This window comes from Chaetodon auriga, chromosome 1 (assembly GCF_051107435.1).
Source record: "Chaetodon auriga isolate fChaAug3 chromosome 1, fChaAug3.hap1, whole genome shotgun sequence".
In the NCBI taxonomy this organism is placed as follows: domain Eukaryota; kingdom Metazoa; phylum Chordata; class Actinopteri; order Chaetodontiformes; family Chaetodontidae; genus Chaetodon; species Chaetodon auriga.
This window is the reverse complement of record NC_135074.1, coordinates 10,552,896-10,573,498: the sequence shown is the minus strand read 5'-3', so window position 1 is coordinate 10,573,498 and position 20,603 is coordinate 10,552,896. Positions and strand designations below refer to the sequence as shown.

Sequence of the window (20,603 nt, the reverse complement as noted above, 5' to 3'; positions counted from 1 at the left end):
ACAGAAGCTTTTAACACATTTAAAAACAGCATAGCAGCCTGTCTCAGAGAGACAGACTGAGTGAGCAAGAGGGATGAGCGCAAAAAAAGGAAAATTCTCCGAACAAGAGACACAGTTACTAATTTATGTCCAGCAATGGATGAAAGCTTCAGAAGCGTCAGGCGAGGAGAGAACAGCCCTGAAATTGAAATCAATAAGTTCGTTAGACTGCAGAGCCTGTTCGTGCTGCACCCTCCACTTCCCCTGCAGACAAACACAACAACACATGAAAAAAACAGGGGCGAAACAAGGCTTGACCTATGTCCACTAGCCAAGCATTCCATTTATTTAGCCCTTATCGCCGGCCTGATCTGAAGAGGCAGCTACACACTGATAATGCCCCAGGATAATAGCAAGACCAGACAGGGTCTGACCAAAGAAAGACAGCCGAAAGAAAAGAAAAAGCGAAATAAAGAAAAATGCATTTGGGATCTTCTTGACATTCGTTCTCTTTTTTCTCCATGTACACACACACAAAGCTGAAATATGAGGGGCTTGTAGGAAACTTTTACAAGGGTTGTTTTTTGCAGCCGCCTCTCTTGTTTGAGTCTGTAATTTAGTGGATCCCCATCAATAAGTGAGAGAATAGCTTTGTGGATGCTTGGTCTGACAGCTAACAAGACCCAGGCCCTATCTGCAACAAACAGACAGAATAACAAACGCTGTTGTCTGCACGCGCACATTGAACAAACCGTGAATACAGCTCATCATTCATGCAGGGGCACTGCATTGTCAAGGCTTCGACTGAGTGTACTGTATGGGAGAGAGTGTGTGTGGTACAGGCATGCCGAAGAAAAAGTTTTTACCATCTGAGTGACCTGAATAGTGTTTCTTCTTGTACAGTAATAATCTCCAGAGCCCTGCAGGGTAGTAAAGATCAGTGCAGCTGATGTCTTCCTCCCCCTGAAACGGTGCCCATTATAGCCCCAGTCCATATCAGCAGGGCCCTGCAGCCTGTGTCACACCACTTCCTATTGCTGATTTATGGCTACAAGGCTCATGGGTGTTAGCATACTGCATATTCCCACAGTGACACATGCACACACACACACTTAGGCACACAAAAAAAAACCAACGAGGCACAAATTGTTCATGACCTGAGCTCAACTTGCTGCACCAGAGGTAGCCAAACCTGTCTTCAAGGGCGCCTTTATCACACTCACAGTCCCCTTTTTCACCTGCAGATTAGCACACAAGGCTAAATGGCTTGGCTAGACTAAGACCATATCTCTATTCACACAAATGAAATACAAATGGACTTATATATATCTACAAAAGAAAATCTTTATTTCAATCCCTCTTATCCTAATACCTATGCAACTCTGTATGACATTTTTGCCGTCTTTTTTTTTTTTTCAATCAAAGAGAGAAACTGTTCGCCCTCCATCCGGAAGCTCAGGGAGACACCATCCCAGGGGGTTTCTGGGAACGCAAACACACTGCCACTGTTGGCAAGCCGCCGTTCGTTAAAGAGTTCAACAGAAGCCAAAACATTTGTTACGGACTCATTTCATTTCCTGGTAGAAATGTCCAACACTGCAAGGCGAATGTGAGAACAAGCGTTTACATAGGAAAGCTCAAAGGAAACCAAGCGTCAAGCTTTTCCCTCAACAGAAACAAGAGCAGCTTTTGGGGTGGGGGATTGAAAGGGGAGAGGGGAGGGGTAAATGGTCAGTGCACATTATTGGAATGCAAAGGCTAGCACAGCATACGGTGACACAGTTAACTGGTGGTTAGGCTGACTGGCATCTAAACAAATGTACACAGGTTAAGTTCTCCTGATGAGTCAGTGTATCCATCAACAACCATTTTTTCCACAGAAAGAACAGAAGCTAAACATTTTCTGCCTCCTGGCTTGGATACGAGCATACAATATGAATATAAAGCACATCTAAGCTAATGTCCCTCATTGCAAATTCAAATTTCAGCCTTGCATTTCCAAAGATGGCGTGAAGATTATCCATTTTCTATTCAGGGTCGTATGTATAGCTGAGCTTTATTCGGCATTATACTGACTACATAGGAGTGTGTCCAGAGGCGTTTCACAGCTTATCCATATTTAAGGGCTGGAACTTACTGGCAGGGCTTAGCCCCGGGCACACGCACAACTCAGCCATATATATACAGGAGGCAGGGCAGTCGATGAGACCACTGTTGACCATTTATTTATGAAGTCAAAGCTCTGTGGCAACAAGCTATCCACTCTGAAACAACTTATCCGCTTATATCCAAGCTGAATATTTCATCCCTGGATCGCTACTCCTTTTGAGTCTTTTTCAAGGTAAGAAGTGAGGGGAACGACACAAGGCAAGCAGGCAAGAAAGAGAGAAAGAGAGGACACTGCAGGTGATGCAAGACCCCTCTCTAACCCAGTCAAAGTAAACAGGTGGGGCTGGGAAAGCAAGAGGAGGAGGAGGAAGCGAAGGGAGGGAGAGTGGGTGCTGCTTACAGGCCTCTTCAAGGTCAGAAGAAGGAGAAGCTTAGTATTCTCTCTCTCTGTGTGTCTTGTCTTGAGCTGGCGCCGGCTCATTCTTTTCGTCTCTTACTCTTTCTCTATCTCCCTCCTTTCCCAACACAACCATCTCGGAAACTAAACCACCACCTTTTATGTGCCGAGTGGAAAAAAAAAATGCTTAGGGCGAAAAAAAGGGCCTCAGACAACAAAACGGTGTTGGGCACAGATTTGACAACATTCAGGGAATCTTTCCATCTGTTGAAAGGACTCAGTCTGTTATGAAGCCAGGATACAGAGCAGAGAGCCACAGCTCACTGAAAATGTAAATGCATACTAGGCAGGCGGAGAGAGCTGACTCCTTCTCCCTTTCTCTCATTCCACCACCTCCTCCTCCGCCTTCACTTTGCTCTCTTTCATTTTGATCTGTCTATCCATGGTCTGTGTGGGAGAGAGGAGGCAGCTGGCAGGTGGCTGTGTGCAAAGGTATTGAGGCCTATGAAATATTTACCAAAGCAATAATGACTCCCTGGACAGAGTGAGTGGAGGAAGAAAGCAAGGAGAGGAGAGGGAGGAAGAAAGAGCAAGAAACGAGAAATCGGAGAGTGAAGAGTGCCTGTCTTCTTTTTTGTCAGTAGCAAGATGAACAAAGATGAAAGAAGCTGACCTGGGACTTTCAAACTTTAGTTGTTCTCTGAATGAAGAATAAAGATTAATCTTGTCACGCTATAGTGCTTAAAATATCAAAGTGCAGACAGTAGAGTACACATACTAAACGAACAGCAGTGGTTGCATTGGTTCCTTTTCATGGCCTTCAACAAACAAACAAACAAAAAAGATTATTACTTCTGGATTGCTTTTCAATATTTAAGGTATAACAGTAGATAATAGATCACAAATAAGTGAAAAAATTAACAAGCAGATTATTAAAAGTTTGAATGCAAAAACAATAAATCCACATTTTATGAAAGAGTAGAACAAGCTTCATATAAACACTTCATAATACATGACCCATAGCTTAAATACATTACAAGTAGCTGATTAATAAGACGCACAGTTTGTGTTGATTTATTTGGAAATAAAACATGATAAATAAAATACAAAACCCTGCAGCTATCAGCTCAAAACAGTCATTTCTCCTGAAACAATGCAAATGAGACCTGAGCCGGATTCTGATAAAGAGATGAATTTAAAGTGCTAATCACTGGTTACAGTTTTTGATAAGCAACCACTGACGGGGTGTTTTCATACTCACCTGTTAACCATGTGTCAAGTGCTGTGACGTCTTTTTCCTTCGGTTTTCTGCTGATGAGGTCAGACTTCTTGGGCGGCTTTCCTTCTGCTAACGGCCCAGTTCTTCTTCTGTGCTCCTGGCGAAAGCGAGCACACCATTTGGTGAGTGTTGAGAGAATTTCTACCGGGAAACACATAAGAGAAATTTTAAGCTTTAAGTTGCATCACATAAAGACAAAGAGTAGCATGGACAAATGAGTGATTAGAATTACAGAGCCTGAAACATGTGTGAACACACAGTCGGGTGCACATACACACAAACAGACTTGTAATATTAACCTCTCAGGGCTGTTGGAGAGTTCTTGGATGGGTGCCCCCATGGCGAGGCTTTAATGCACGGCCTCTTCTTGTTTGCAGACAGGACTTGGCACCACACTGTGGGCCAGTTTGATCCGGACAGCCAGCAGAGCCGGCTTCAGATGAGACAGGGGAAGGAAACTCCACTGCCGTGCTGCTGTTTTCTCTTCATAGCACTACCAGGATGCTGGGGTGGCTCAGAACAACAGTGAGCTCTCTAACCCAAGACTCTGGGTTAAGGATGGAAGGAAGGACTGCCTCAGTGTGGCAGAGGTAGGGGGTCCATCTGGATGTGTCTACAGTGGGAGTGAGCTGCAGATAGAGAGCAAGGGTTGGGACAAACAAACATGAACCTTTGCACTGTTTCACTCCGTATGAGACTCCCACAGATGGGAGGAAAAAGCATGGAAATAATCTATGTCTAAATGCTTTTACTTGAGCTTAGATTTACTCAAGTTTGATTGAGAGTTTTTCCTCCTAAAGAACAAAAAGTAGAATTAATTAAATCAAATTGGACAAAATAGAGAGTAGCTTGTTAAAGATGCTAAATTAATCCAAATCATCATTGTGTGAAAATGTGGGATTTTTTGTTTTCAAAGGAAAAATAATGATCTGCCTTCTGCACTTCACAGTTACTTTGAGTAGCTGTTACTGGCGGGTTCCTACCACTTTCCTGCAGCGCACTGGCTTAGCACGGAGTGCAGCTGCATGTAAGCATGGGAGATTTATGTCAGACTGCGAGTATGTATCCAAAACATGACACTCCCTGTGTACTCCCTGAAGCGAGAGGCTACACTTCCTGATCAGCAAGCCTGACACACTGGACAGCTGACCTTTGACCCCTCATTTCACCTGAGTCGCAGAGCGACCCCGCAGCCCATTCTCTGGCTCCTGCAGGGTCGCCGGGGTCACAGTTGACACAGCAGTACTGTGTTATGCTGAGCTATGAGAGCCTCCACACATCAGCACCACCCCTTCACTCAGGAAATCAGTGTCAAACCAAATGGACTATACAGCTGTGTGTGTGAATGTGTGTGTGAATGTGTGCAGGCTTTTTCTTCCTCTGCTAAATCTCCTTCAAATAATAACTATTATTAATGCAATTATTATGAAATTAATAACTGGTGTGCAAGAGTCAGTGTGTCTATCAAGCCCTTCATTCTAAATATTGATTTTTACATCCTTCACATATCTTTATTAATATAAACATTTATTTTCTTCCAATGTAGATATTGCAAAAGTAAGAAGAATGAGAAGGAGGGAGGTGGATAGAAAAGATTGAGCGCTTTTTAGAACAAATGCGTCATGGGGGCCATTCCAAACGAGCCCATCTGTATGATCCATAATTGATCAGCTTGACAGAGTGAAGTGCGACAGCGCTCATGGGCCACATCTGACAAACGACTAGACACGACCTTAAGAGATGACCTACACACAACTAGGAGAGGGGAGAAAAAAAAAACAGAATGAACATAAAAGAAAGCCGAGGAGAAAAATCTATGCAGCTGAAGTGAAACCGCATTTTGTCTGATGAGCGATGTTAAACAACAACTGGACCGGCGGGCAATTACCATGATTGGAGTGCTGTGCCCTGTGAGAGCCATCGAGACAGAGACAGAGTTAGTGGAGAGGTAGAGTATCCCCACCTTCTCCCTCCACCACCAGCCACAGAGGCCCAGAGCTCATTAGCATGCATGCTTTTACAGGCCTGGCCAAAGCAGTCAATGCTCTCCACTTTATTTATTAGTAAATAGAGACAGATGGCGATGAGGAGGTGGTATTGACTACCCATAGCCTTTTAAACAGGAATCAATGGCAGGGGTGGAGCACTGAGACGGGGGGCATTAACTCGTTAATATAGCCTTATGAAATGAGCCGGGGTTGTATTGTGGCTGCTGAAGCTGGATTTCCTCAGTCTGTAAAGCTCATATGCAGTACAGTATACAGCTTGTTTTGTTTGTTTGTCATGGCAGGCGAAAAAGATTACTTCACCTGTAACTTAGAGGACCTGCCAGCTGTCAACATATTTCTATCCGGATGCACTATAATACACCATCGATCCCACTGATTCGCTGAGCGGCCGCGCTGCAGGTTTTATTTTAGTGACAGAAAAGCATTAACACGTAGTGCTGCTTGGCTGAGGGGTAGCTCGGATCTTGGATCGAAGCAGGCGTGTGTTGTGGTTGTGTGTGACAAGGTGGGAGGGTCTTGTAGCCTTCAGACTGACTTATGCACATACGCACACACTTCTGCAGTTTATCCAGATATGGGGGAGTCAGGACAGCAGACAGACACTCTGGATGTCCGCATTTACATTGACAGCGTGTACAGTCTAAATTCATCCTGCTAGTGGGTATTGATTGTGGGCGTGTGGCTGAGGTCACTGCACATGCAGGAAATGCATCCATGTTGTTGAGGAATGGAATGAGAAGGTGCGGAAAAAGGAAGTGAAAAGGAGGTGGTGGTGCTCCACGTAGAGAGAGTGTGACAAAGAACAGATAGATAGATAGATAGATAGATAGATAGATAGATAGATAGATAGATAGATAGATAGATAGAGGTGTGGAGCACACAAAGATCATGTCTTGTCTCCGACGTGCTGCGGAGACTCGCTGTAAAGCTGCTGTCAGAGGTCATCTCCATCATCTATATTAATAAGTCTTTATCATCTCCCAGCACTGTCTGCCAGCACGCACCAGCCACAATCCAACACAGAACAACTCACCCCTCCCCTCACCCCCCAATAACCCCGCAGCACCCTGCACAGGGACCGGCTGAGCTGCAGTGAGCCAGCGCCTTACACCACCCACTGCCGAGGCAATTAAGAGTTTAACCTGGATACAGCCCGGGGAATCCAAAGAGAGACTCCAGTCAAATAGAGCAAGGCTCTGCAGAAACAGAGGCAGGAGGCAGGCAGAGGAAAGTCAAGTGGAGAAGTAGAGAAGAGAGGAAAAGAGAAGAGAAGGAGGCTGGAAAAAGGAAAGAATGGATAGGAGGTGACAGGAGAGCAGGGAAGAAGAGGGAAGGAAACATGTCTGAGTACACAGATAGACTGAAGAATGGCAGAGGCTGGTGGAGGCAGAGAGAGTGAATCTGAGCACAGTGTACACAAGCCTCTCCTCCATGAGAAGAAGGTCACCAGCTCTCTCCGAGGACTCCCTTAAATAAAGTCCCCTATCCTGCACTTTTCTGGGCAAACAACCTCCTCTGCTCTTTATTAACTAAATATGAGGGGACTTTGACCGGGGGACAAAAATTCAATATTTTTCCCCCACCAAATATTTAAACCAAGCAAATAAACAGACAAATAAATAGATCTCCTCTGCCAGGGGAGAGGGGGCCAGCCGGTCCCCTGGATGTAATTTGACGGCCCACTTACTTGGAGGGCCAGAGCCCAGTGCTACTCAGACACTCATTTGAAGAGCTGTCAATCAAGGGGCAGCAGTGTTAGCTTTGGGGATGTGTGTGTGTGTGTGTGTGTGTGTGTGTGTGTGTGTGTGTGTGTGTTTGGGAGGTCTGGCCAGAAACTCATCCTCAAGGTTGGAGCAGATAAGGTGAGTGTCTCTGCTGGTGAATACATCACACCTTCCTGCTCTCCTTCCTACTTTTTTTAAACTTTCCTCCACCTCTCACCTCTGAGGTGATCATCATCGATCAACAATGACCTAATGTTTTATTTTGTCTGTCTCCTGGAGATGCATTCAACATGACGGCAGTGTAGGAGGAGAAAGACGCAGTTGTTTGTTTCCTGTTTAAGATTTGAACTGTTCTCACTCTAATTTTTAAAGCTTTGCTCCTTCTGTTTAGCTTTCTTGTCTTTTGTAATATGTTCAGGTTTCATCTTGATCTCAAGCCTGAAATCAGGAAATAAATCAGAACTTTGGGCCAAAACTCAGGCAAATATTTCACCACTCCAGTATTAAAAGGAGAAAAGTTGAGTGAAATACATCAGTTGTGTCATATTTACTGTTGCTTTGTTCTCCTTCTTCTCAGAACAGCAGCTTAAAATGATAACGATGAGTGCCAAAGTAGGAAAGAGTGAGAGGCTGCTTGTCGCGCGGAGAACTTGAACAACCATGACCTTAATTGTCCCTTAAACAGGTCGTTTTACTTGCTTAAACTATAGAACCTGTACTGATCTTTTTTCCTTTGCTTCTACCGATTCATCACGTTCTCTTGTGTTGTCATTCCACAAGTAACGACGGTGCACGAGAGCTGTTTGACTTCTCCTTCTCCTCCCTCTCTCCTTGTTCTACCTTTGTAAAATGAAGTGATGCTAGCCTAAGCCTTTTCTCTCTCCTGCCGGGTGTGGGGGGAGAGCAGGGAGGGGGCTGGCGATATCAAAAAGTCCTTTCATCCATTTTAGATGAGATGCAGATGACTCAATTATGCTTGGCCTGACATCAAGACCACTTGGCGGAGAAGCTGCTAACGCTGGAAAACGATCCATTTAATCCCACTGATATGAATGGCAGGGCGCTAACAGGGCTTGCAACGGTAAGAGGGTGAGACAGGTATAAGCGGAGATGCTTCAGCACCACTCTGGAGAAACAGGGCTCAGTTTAGGTGAAGGGGGCGAAAAAGGAGGAGGGGGATGCGGCCTTGGATTTAAAGATGCTGTGTGCTGTGATGTTTAAACTCTTTTTGTTTTTAATCACTTTTCGCAGCCATTGTGACCTCATGTTTGCTAAGGTGAAGCTGAAATTATGTTGGAATAATGGAAGGGACATAAAGTTGTCTCCTTTAGATTGGAGTGTAACTGAAGATGGAGTGGAAAATTCAACCGGAGGTGTTTTACAAAAAGCCTCCTATGAAGATGAAGAGTGAATGAGAGAAATGGGTCAGCCACTTCAGACTGGAAATGAGAGAGGGAGAGATAAAGAGAGCGAGGTCCTGCAGGACAGATGATATCGGGGCTGCTGGTCACTAGAGCCAGGGCCACAGCGACGACCCACAAACATGCTCTACATTTGATCAGACAGCTGTTTGATCTGCAAGGCCTCGCTCCCGCAAGACCCTCTCTGCACTTTTCAACCACACATACACGCACACACACGCTCATCACGCCATACTCTGTTCATCAGAGCCGCTCAGCTGCCAGGCTCCTGACAGCATCAACATCAGCGTCAAGACTTCACCATCACTTCACTTACGCTCTCAGTCTAATACTAAGTGAACGGGCGGGGGGGGGGGGAGGCGGCATGTCAGTGGTGATCAGCCTGTTAACAGAGAGGACAGTTGGTTTGCAGGAAGAGATGCTTCACATTTTAGAAATCAGAAAGAATAGGTTTGACTTCTGGGTTTGGTAAAAAAAAAAAAAAAAAAGGCCCAAAGAAAGGATTTTAAAATATATTGGGAAATATGGAGTACGTATCTTGATTCCACATTTCATCACAATGCCTTCATGGATATTTCTGAATCAACTATGAATTCTAACTTCCACTATGACTCAATAAATCAGAATGATGAAGTTAATATTCAGCAAACACTGTAGAAAAATGCTGTCTCTCTGTTTTTTATGACCTTTAATGTCTGCCTGACCTTAAGTGTGAGAGAAACGTCTGCAGTCCGTCTTTTTTGTGACCTTTAGTGCAATTAAAAGTTGCAAAACATTAGGGCTGGTGTTGCTTCACATGTAGTCAATCAAGTCAGTGTTTTGTTGGTGCTGAGTGGTGTTTGTCTGTGTTGGTGACAAATGAGTGCGGCCCTTCCCACCGCTGACAGCCGCCCCAGAGCTGCGATGCTATCTTCAGCTCTTCAGCCATCTTCTACAATTACTACTGCCTCTCTGGCCCCAGGGCCTCCAACACCAGGTTGCACTCTGAAACCCAGGACGTACACACACACACACACACACACACACACACACAGATACATGACACGCATCTATTCATTTGTACAAACAGACTCCCAGAGAACTTTACACATGTATTTGGTCCTGTAGACACTATCACTGTTTCATGTATTGTACATCCACAGAAGAATGCACCAAGACTAAAAACAAGTACAGTTTATGCAACCTTCCCCATATAACATTAGAGCTGTGGTCAGCTTTCTTTAGTTGTAAATATAGAATAAATTGTCCTTCACTGACATGGATGAAGTCATTATTCACCAAAATAATGTCATAAATCTGTCATGTGTCTTCACACTTCTTGACAATCTGGATATAAACACATTTTTAAATTTGGATCCATTACTTGATTTGATTAAACTGCACTGCAATCAGCCTCATAGCCACACACCGAAACATTTGACTGGGATATGACCCCAAACCGATACCTTTCCCCACCACACACCTGGTTATTTTATCTCTCCCCGCACCTATTGTAGGCTGGCAGCTGACCTCGGTCAGAACAATGCATACCTGTGGCTCTCACCAGCGCTGTGTAATTGTCTCTTCAAGTGGGGCCCTTTTTCAGTCGGCCCCTGAGGGGAGAGCGCTCCGAACTCATCCATCACTCAGTCACTCAGCCACTGCAGGAAGTAGTTAACATGGGCGACCTCTGGGATGGCGGTCCACTGTTGGTAGGGTGTGTGGAGTTGAGGTTTTAGAGAAACATGCAGAACATTAGCCATCACTTCATCATTGGGAGTGACATCACTCACTCAATCAATCAATCCATCAATCAATCTGACGGTGAAGCTGTTTGCTCTGCTAACATAGCCAGTTCCTTTGAAGTTTGGAGAAAACAGAAAGCAAGCAGCTGGCCAAAAATACAAAAACAAGACCTCATGCAAAGTCTTTGTTGTTAAGCAGCTAGAGGACAGATGTATGAATTAAACAGATGCTTAGAAGTTTTGTCTTTAATGTCCATATTAAATTGGAACATATTGGAAATGATCAGAATCAGAACCTTCATGTGCAATTCCACAATGCATTCAACAGGGTTTTTGTTGTTTACCATGTTTAGTTGAGCATGTTGTCAGGTGGATGGGAATGTAGTTTTGCAGGTATTTGGTCACCAACCAAAGTAATGGAAAAATTGAAACTTTGACCTTTTGATGGCACAAAATGAAATGTTAAGGGATCACCAAGTCATTAGAATTCATCCTGAGGGATGCATGAACGTGTGTAGGCTACAAAGTGTCACGGCCATCCAATGGTTGTTGAAACATTTCACTCAAAGCCACAAATGTGAATCTTATGGTGGCACAATTATGGCACATCGACCAGGAACCATCAGTGCCTGAACAACCTTTTGTGCATTGCCACTCCAGAAGATTTGGCCCAATACAGTAAGTCTGAGCCCTCTGGTACTCGCAGGGACATTGAATATTAGGAATTTGGGAATCATGTGGAGGCCTAACTGTGCATATAAGCACAATTTGACCTTGGTCTGGTGTGGTTATACTCAAGCTAGCTAGCTGCCAGCGAGCTGAACCACTAAATAAGGGATCTTTGTCCATTACTGTCCTATTTATCTTGAGGAAGACAGAGTTTCTAAGGAGAGGCTACCTCAAAGCACAGTAACTCAACGTCACCACCAGGGTTCTAAATTAACACCCGCCAACCCGCCAAATGCGGGTTAAAATTCATAGTGGCGGGTGTAAATAAAAACTTACTAGCCAATTTGGCCGGTAATGCATTAGGCAATCATGTCAGTCAGAGCCGCTCTACAGTTCTTGGTCATTTGTCCCCCTGACAGTCCGTCCTACATTTCCCATGAACACTGTCGTAATGCTACGTGATCACGTATAAGACGCCCATTGGCTGTGTGGGGAAGAAGAAGAAGAATGAACGGCGGCGTATAAACTGTAAAAAAGGAGACTGAGCTAGCTAAAAGTAAAAAGTAAAGTTAAACCAAATGCTGCGGTGGTTGGGATAGACGTCTGGGGGCGAGAAGAAGAAGGAGGCAGGGGATGAGAATGTCGACAAAGCGTGCGAAACGAAGAAAAGAAAGTTTAACGCTAAATGGCTGACAGGTCGTGAATGGCTTGTGTTTGATCACGAAAATGCCGTCATGTTTTGTAAGGATTGCCGCATGTACACGAAAGAAAAAAAAAGAAAGTCATGGCTGTTACTTATATATATTTCTCATTAAAGAAGGAAAGCAAAAACACTTTAAGTTGAAAGGAAAAATACATCTTATTAGGAATGTAATGATACTAAATACTTACTGGAAAAATGTTTTATAAAATAATAAATCTTACAGCATTTTTTGTTTGTATAAATTAAATGTTTGCACTTTCTGTGTATATTTTGTTTCATGTGTTGTACTTTCTGTGCATTTATCATGCCAACAATGTAAATAAAATGATCAAATGCATTCAGTGGCACTCATAATCTCTCTTATTTTCACCGGGAAAAAATTTGGCTAGTGGAAATTCTGATTGGCTGGTAACTTTAGAAGGTCACCAGCCACATTGGCTGGTGATCAAAAAAGTTAATTTAGAACCCTGGTCACCACAGTTTGAGAGGAAAGAGAGGCATGCTTGCACGTGGTGGCTAGGTTTAAGGTCAGGTCAGAAACATTAGGAGACACACAGTCAACCAAAACTGAACACACTAACATCATTCATGTCTGAAGAAACATTTGCACCTGTCATATGTGTGTTATCCACCAGGAATAAAAAAATAATAATAATAATAATAATGGACCAAAGCATGCGAAGAACAGAGGGACGCAGGTTGTTGGATAAAACACTGTTTTTTTATTTACTGCCATTCCTATTGCTTCAGACAGACAAGCTGTGGCGCAGGGAGCACAGAGTGATTCAAACAAGTCAACGCTACTGCCGATCTACAAACAAATCTCTCTGACAACAACAAACAACAGAGGCGCAGCAAAAGAAGAAGCAAGAAGAACAGCGTTTGGCAACCATTAACATCTTGGAAAAAACTTCAGAAGTAAAAAAAGGAGTGCATTCTGCATTTTTAATAGTAAACAGCATCTCTACTTCATCATGAACTAGATAGAGAAAGGAATCAAACGAGGAGGGCTGCTACACTGCTTTGACGTCGGCCCCCTTTTCCACCCTTTTAGCTTTTTTGAAAGTGGATTTTGTCAGAAGCGCCGGATCTTTCCCTCGCTCTCTCGGATGGCCTGCAGCATTACAGGGGAATGTGGTGCTCTACACACTTTAAGAGTAATTAAAAGCGATTGAACAGCTGTAATTATGAGAAACGGCGGTTGTGTTCCGGGTCATTCTATCAGTGTTGCCTTTCATCAGAGCAGAGGCGGAGGGGCCCCGCTGCTAGTCTCTGTTTCTCCATATGCATATCTTCAAGAACAAACAACTGGCAGGCTGCCTACAGGCTCACACACACTATCACATTCATACACACGCGCCTTCATGTAGACATGTGGGAGAGCGAACGTGCACAAACACACAGGCCAACAAATGATAACATATATATTCACATGGTTAAATGTGCACATACAAACACACACACACACACACACACACACACATCAATATGGCACAGGCACACCATCGCACCGTAAACACTAAACAACACATTCTTCATGTTCTCCGTTGGGTCACATTCATAACTTTCTTATCAGAATCTTTCTTTGGTCTCTTTCGGCCTCATTCCACCGCTGAACACAATAAAAGGGATTACTATACACAAGTGAAGAATGCAATACCATGAGAGCAAAGTGAGTTTTTTTTTTTTTTTTAACCATTCTATACTGTATTATAACACTGTGTGACGAATAGAAAGCATATATGTATGTACTGTACTGTGACTACTGAGAATGAGTCAATCCACTGATAAAAGCATGTCTGGGTTACATGAGATTAAGTAACAGAATACACTGAAATAATAAATAGTTTCACAATGTATGCTAACACTGAAATGCAGGTTCCACTTATGTTTTGTTAGACTGTTGTGACACTAATAGCTTGTCGCTAAGCTTGCGTTGTTAGCATGTTACTGAAGCACTATTCTGGTTCTATTGTGGTGGTCTGGCTTCCTTCCAGCCAACTCAAAGATGGTGTGGCTGAGCTGGGGTAGCGGAGGGTGGAGTAAGGGGGAATGTAGATGCCCCAATCAAAAGGAAAACAATCTTAGTGGGATCACACTGGAGGTGTCTTCAGTGATGTGTCCCCTCAGCTGATGTGGGGCCCCCACATTTAGAAAAGCTGGTGGGTTTTTTTTCTGGTCTTTCAGTCTCACTTCCTCTCTGCATCCTTCACATCCTGTGGGAAAAGGAAAAAAGGAATTGGCAATGGTGAAAATGTAGTTTGGCGAGTGTGTATGTAACGTATGTGTGACAGCAGGTGTGTATGATTGTATATGTGCATGTGAAGGGACAATGCAGGACAAACTTCTCCAGAGCCCTGAGCAGACTGGAAAGACTCCAAAAGTTTAAAAGATGATACTGAATTGAACATGTGTTTGACAAAGTCATTCGCGATAATTTATTCATTTATTTTTCATGTTCCTTTTGGGGCCCCACAGAGTGACCCTACATGGCCATTCAGTTTGCTTATGCTTTTGTCACTTGGGATGCACAACAAGCAAAATACTGGCTGCATTTCTCTCTGGACTCTTCATGCAGGGGACCGTAAACAACTTCATCAGTATCAATGCGTCATTGAGAATTCATGTGAGAATAAAGACATTATTCAATAATAAGATAAAGTACTGAATAAACAAGCTCTCCTCCTTGGAATGAATGAACGCTGCATAAGCTATACATATATACACTGTGTACATAAGCAAATTCCCACTTTTCAACATGTCATGCCCACCTCCAGAGCAGTGACTCCACTCTGTTGATGATGTCAGCCAGATCAAAGGGCAGCGGCATGCTGGGGTCATCCACACCCCAGAAGGGCCGATCCACCGGGGCCTCCTCAGGGGGTAATGTCTGGGCCAGACTTGAGTGGCACCTGAGGCGACAGGACACAGGAAACAAGCGCACCCATTAACTCCTCCCTCCCATCAAAACCTAGACACTCATCAGCATTAGGACACATGTCTCAGGTCGCTGACCAGACTTTCTACCGGTGCTTTTACTTTTTGAGATGTGAGCACTGCGAGATAATCTTTTTTAATGCGCATCAACAAGTGCTGGTTGAAAACAGAGGGATTTGAGCAGATGAAGACAAACTGATATCTTTCTATCTCGTCTTTCTGTATTGACTGTTTGGGGCTTTGAAGGGGTCAGTTCCAGAAATGTCAAGTTGTTTAGTCAATATGTATGTGTGTGTGTGTGTGTGTGTGTGTGTGTGTGTGTGTGTGTGTGTGTGTGTTAAATCGTCCCTAAATAAACAGTGGGTGTTGAGTGTTTGACCAGGAGGCAGTAAGCTTGTGTGTTTCCTCGCCATTTTATGACTCCTAATAATACTGGGCCCAGTTAGAGCCTCTAGGATATGAGAGACGGAGTGTGTCTGCGTGATCTATGTGTATAAAAGAGACTATAAGAGACTTCAGTTTCTAGATAAGGGTGTCTTTGCCCGACACATTGTGAATGATATTTAAATTATTGACATTTCTGATAGTTGTACTTCCTTTCTTTGGCATTTCTGTTGCAAAACCTTCGAGCCAGTACAGCTCATTGAGCGAACTGGAACTGAGAGAGGGGGAGAAAGTGAGGCATCAGGAAAGCATTCCTAAAGACATAAATGGCAGCAACAGTATCAAGCTGATGAGAAACCACGATATCATGTATCATGATTAATGCCCCATTCATCTTACACACACACACACACACACACAGGCACACACAGCAGGACGCTTTCACAAGAACATCACTCTCTGTTGTTGCGATCATGACAGAGCAGTGAGAAATCCAGCCTCTTCATGTCACTACGTGATTTTTGTGTGATTAATAATCTGGGGTTAGTTGTGATTTCTACAGTGTTTGGAACCCCCACAGACCTTAGCCACATCTTTTGTCAGACCAGTGTAAATATTTACTGCGGTGACTTGGTGTTGCTCTCTGCTGTCATTGTAAATCTGCCCTCCCTCTGCCTCTTGACAGATGAGAGTGACCCCTGACCTGGAGGTGCAAGAGGGAGGGGTGGAGGATGGCATTTTAACGTTGTGTGTGTAGAGTGTGTGTGCGCGCTTGTGACTGGTGGCCTAAGAATTTCCTTCTAGAGCGACAAGGCCAGTTATACTCCCCACTCAGCCATTATGCCAGGGTCTGCCCTATCATATCCCTTTACTGTCCACACCCTACAAAACCTCAAACAACCCCCTGAAACACACACACGACCACCACTACCTTGTGGCCAGTGACTAACGGAGGGGATGGCGTGGACATAGAGAGCTCAGGAGAAGGATATGGGGGTCGGTTATGGATGAGATGAGGGGATGTTAAAGTTGTCAGGGGACAGCCAGGGGCTGCCACAATTTGTGGTTATATATTTTCACCGGAGCCACTTAATGTTCGACTGGCTCTTGGCCTAAGTGCTGCATTTTGGTGCGGTTAGCCCTTTAAAGAGCTGCTGCATTATGGTGGTGAGGAGCGGCATTAACATCCACTGTTCCAATATATCTTCTGCGCTCTGGATCAGGGCCTGATAATAGCATCTGTTAACATGCACTAAGTACCATTATGTAGCACATCACTTCATAAATAATACGATTAGGCGACCTTGGGGCTTTGCGACGAGCCGTGTGTTTAAATGTTCTCATCATTTATTTAGGGTACGAATTAAAGGAAGCGCCACTTCAGAGAAGGAGGAGGAGGAGGAGGACATGGCTGGCATACATATCTACCGAGTGTGCAAGAGAGAGTGCAAACTGACCCAGACGGCATACATTCACTCACACACACCCACACTGTGTGGTTCTGCTGACATCAGGACACCATAGGCCAAGGGAACCCAGGCCTTTGATTTGATCTGATTAAGTATTCATGCAGTAGAGCTAAGAGAGAAAACACTCGCCTCTTTTCTGCTGCCCTGACTCATACTGAAAGGCTTCATATTGTAAAAACCTGACCAGCCGCCTTCGACAGAGCTGCAGCATTTGCATTCTGACAAGGGATCTTGCAACATTAGCTTGCAAATAAGAGGCTCCTGGTTTACCTGAGATATTAAAGATATCAAGACTGGAGGACTATCAAAGATAATATAGTGGAGGTAATTCAGCACACACTTTTACACAATCACCACTGTTCACAGAGCACCGTCTCTTGACTGCTAAAATGGAACCAAACAAAAAGTCAATATCAAGCGAGGTGCCTTAAGCTCTCCAGGGCTCTTGCTAGAAATTCAGTGTAAGCCACAGCGGCGTACAAACAAGGCTCACCAAAAGATTTTCCCATGGCAGAACAGCCTACCTTAAAGTTAAGGTCAAAGACAAAGAGGTGTGTATGGGGGGGTGGGGTGTTGAGGATGGAGTGAATGTGTTTGCGAGTTCAGGCTGTTCCAATGGATTAACCCCAGACAGATATGGGCCTAACTATTCCATCTGGCGCTCGGTCAAGAGAGATTGGCAACACAATCACTCATTTCAATTTGCCCTGAAACCTTATAGCCTGGCAGGCCCCCACTCAAATGGTATGCTAATGTGAAAGGTATCTAGGATTCTATCGCCTCTATTCCACAGAGGCCGTTCCCTTCATGCAGCACAGTGCACTTGAACTGCGGCTGGGACGGCAGCTCCGCGGCCCTCGCTGCAATAAGGTCCGGAGCACCCTTTGCGCTCAAACTAACCACTTTAGCTAAAGTGAGTGTTAATTATGGACAGGCAAAGCAGTCAATAAAAGGTTAATGTAAAAGTCAAAGGATAAATTCCTTTAAGCATTGCATCATTCCACCATCTCCAACACACTGCTCGCAGGCCTCCTAATCAATACGTTTTACTGTAATGCGCTCCCCATCGATCCCCAACCCCCCCCCCCCCGCTTCACAATCCAGGCTCCATCACTTGGTTTAAGAAAGGAAAGGGAGAGGGAAAGAGTGGTAGGTGAGAGAGAGAGCAACGAGTAAATAAAGTGATTAACCTCGGTTTCACTTTGTTGTTTCCCTCTTAGTGTCTCTCTGAAAGGCTTGTTGGAAGAGTGCAGGGTGGTCCAATATCATCACTGCCATCACCACCATCCCAACCATCACCATCATCTGCATCATCAGCCCACTCAATCTCTGGCCACTGCGTAATTGTGTAGTACATTCAAGCAGGGCCATACATTAAAAGACCCTCTGCTCTTAACAGGATGGAAATCCGCCTAATAGACAACATCAGTGCTTCCAATTCTTGCAATTACACTGATAAATGCACAATTGTGTCAGGCCAAGTGAAAAAGAGCCCAGAGAACATAGATGGGAGACAACGCTTATTGCATTATTGCTACAGGGGGTCATTTGTAACCACATGGGACTAGACAGCTTGGGCTGCACACTCAGGACATCATCTTAGGGTGGAGGCACAGCATGCTGATGGAAAGCTTTTTGGAGGGGATTTACAGAAGCTCAGACATCTATTCCAAATTGAATGTGGTGCAGTTGTTCTATGTGAGAGCCATGTAAATTACCTTTCTGGTTATGCATCGATGTGTAAGATGTGTCCTTTTAATTTTGAACGTTTGAATGTAAGACCTATCCCCATAGTACGTTAAACAGCAGCATTGTGAGGGTTTAGGTTGGGATTTATAAGTATTTTATGAAATCTTTTCCAGTAAAAACTACAAAAACTGCGTCATGGTTGAATGCCTCTGCCAACCAGTCAAGCTGCAGGTTACATCCATGTCTGTCCAGACTTATATAATATATATCAGGAAGACTTTGAGGGAAATTCACAAAAGTGTATTTTAAGTTGAAAAGGAAGTTATCAATGTATTGACAAGTGTGATTCCAGTGAATAATGTCCAGTGAGAAACATGCTGTCTTCACTTACAGACTATTTTTCCAGAGGAGCACAGAGGACTGATAGAGAGCTTCATCACATGGAGCAACAACAACCACCTGAAGCTCAATATCAGCAGAACCAATGAGCTTGTGGTGAACTACAATAGTCCAATATTCATGTTGTTGCAAGGAAGCTACAAACTGTAAAATGTGGAAGTTTCACACACATCTTCAACCCGACAGCACAGAAGATCTTTACAATCAGCACAGTTTAAAGGTGGACACCCAAGATGAGTGTCACCAATTCAGTATCTGACCAAATGTGAAATATAGTCACAGTCTGCCCTTCTGTTCCTGAGTTATGGTGTAGCACATAATAATAATAATAATAATAATAATAATAATAATAATAATAATAATAATAATAATAATAATGGCCAGAAAAGTGTTTTTGCTTAACATTATGATGCCACAGTGAAGCTGACCTTTGACCTTTTGAATATATAACGTCACATATCGCTTCATCATTTTATCTGATGAGACATTTGTATGAAATTTCATCGTAATTAGTGAATGAATTCTTGAGTTATGGCTAAAAATGTGTTTTGTGAGGTCACAGTGACCTTTGACCTTTGACATCAGACCACCAAATTCCAATCAGTTTATCCTTGAGTCCAGGTGGATGTTTAAACGTAATGAACTTCCCTCCAGGCATTCCTGAGATATCGCATTCCCGAGAATGAGACGGAGGTCACAGTGACCTTGACCTCTGACCCTTAAAATTTCATCAGTTCATTCTTGAGTCCAAGTGAACATTTGGCCAATTTTTAAGAAATTCCCTCACGACATTCCTGAAATATGGTATGCACAATACTGGCGCATACTTATGTACATATGTACAGACAGACAACAAAACAGAATGGTTGCAACCACAGCTGTAACAATTGCAGAGGCATAAAAATCCACTCACCTGTCAAGTTTACCTTATATTTTAAGGGTTTGAAGGAATAAATGCAGGAATAACATAATATTTAATAACTACAGTATAATTCAAAGGCTAAAACGTTCACCTGATAGACTGCATACAACGTTTGTGGCTGCAACTACCTGGATATTTTGTACGCTGTTCTTTGCTAGTCGAGAGAGAGAAGATATCAGTGCACATGCTTCATGTTTACAAAGTGAACAAAGGCAGCGCGTTGAGGATCATCTCCAAAATATGTGCCATGCCCTACACAAAAAATTAAAGCCCGTGTGAAGTTAAAATGATGAAGAACATCAATCAATCAGCCACGTCAGCTGTGAGTTGTATTATATGCCTGTGCTGATCAAGGGAAGCAAAATACCTCAGTTCACCTGCTTCCTTATGCTCTGCCTGCACTTCATCTGACTCTCTAGCAATCCTGTGCAGGTGTGAATTTTTATGGTTTTGGCAACCAGAGTGCCCCATAGCTGAGAATGCAATCAAACAAGTCATGAAAAAACAGGCATGTGTCTCATAAATCAGCCTGGCCCTGAAGGTAAGGCATGCAATCACGTGCCAAGGAGAGAGAAGAAAGAAAGAAGTATATTATCCATGTACATTCTGTATCTATGCAATGTTGTGTGAGAAACGAGTGATTGAGCACATCTGTCTTTGTATGTCATGCAGTTATATAATGGGTGAGAGTCACAGACACATTTATCTGCATACTTATCTTCCTGCTTGCTGTGTTGTGCAAGACATAAGTGATGTCATGCTGAGGACAGTGTAACAGGGAGACGTACG

The 20,603-nt window shown here is 43.7% G+C and overlaps 1 protein-coding gene across 1 annotated transcript in view; it reads right to left on the bottom strand.

The window, feature by feature from the left end:
• Positions 1-12,713: 12,713 nt before the first annotated feature.
• Positions 12,714-20,603, bottom strand: part of fto (FTO alpha-ketoglutarate dependent dioxygenase) — a 116,996-nt gene continuing 109,106 nt past the window's right edge. The window contains exons 9-10 of the mRNA XM_076749302.1: positions 14,786-14,926; positions 12,714-14,230 (exon numbers count right to left, since the gene is read on the bottom strand). Coding sequence (XP_076605417.1) covers positions 14,224-14,230; positions 14,786-14,926 — 148 coding nt within the window. The 3' untranslated portion in view covers positions 12,714-14,223. The remainder of the gene's footprint in view (positions 14,231-14,785; positions 14,927-20,603) is intronic.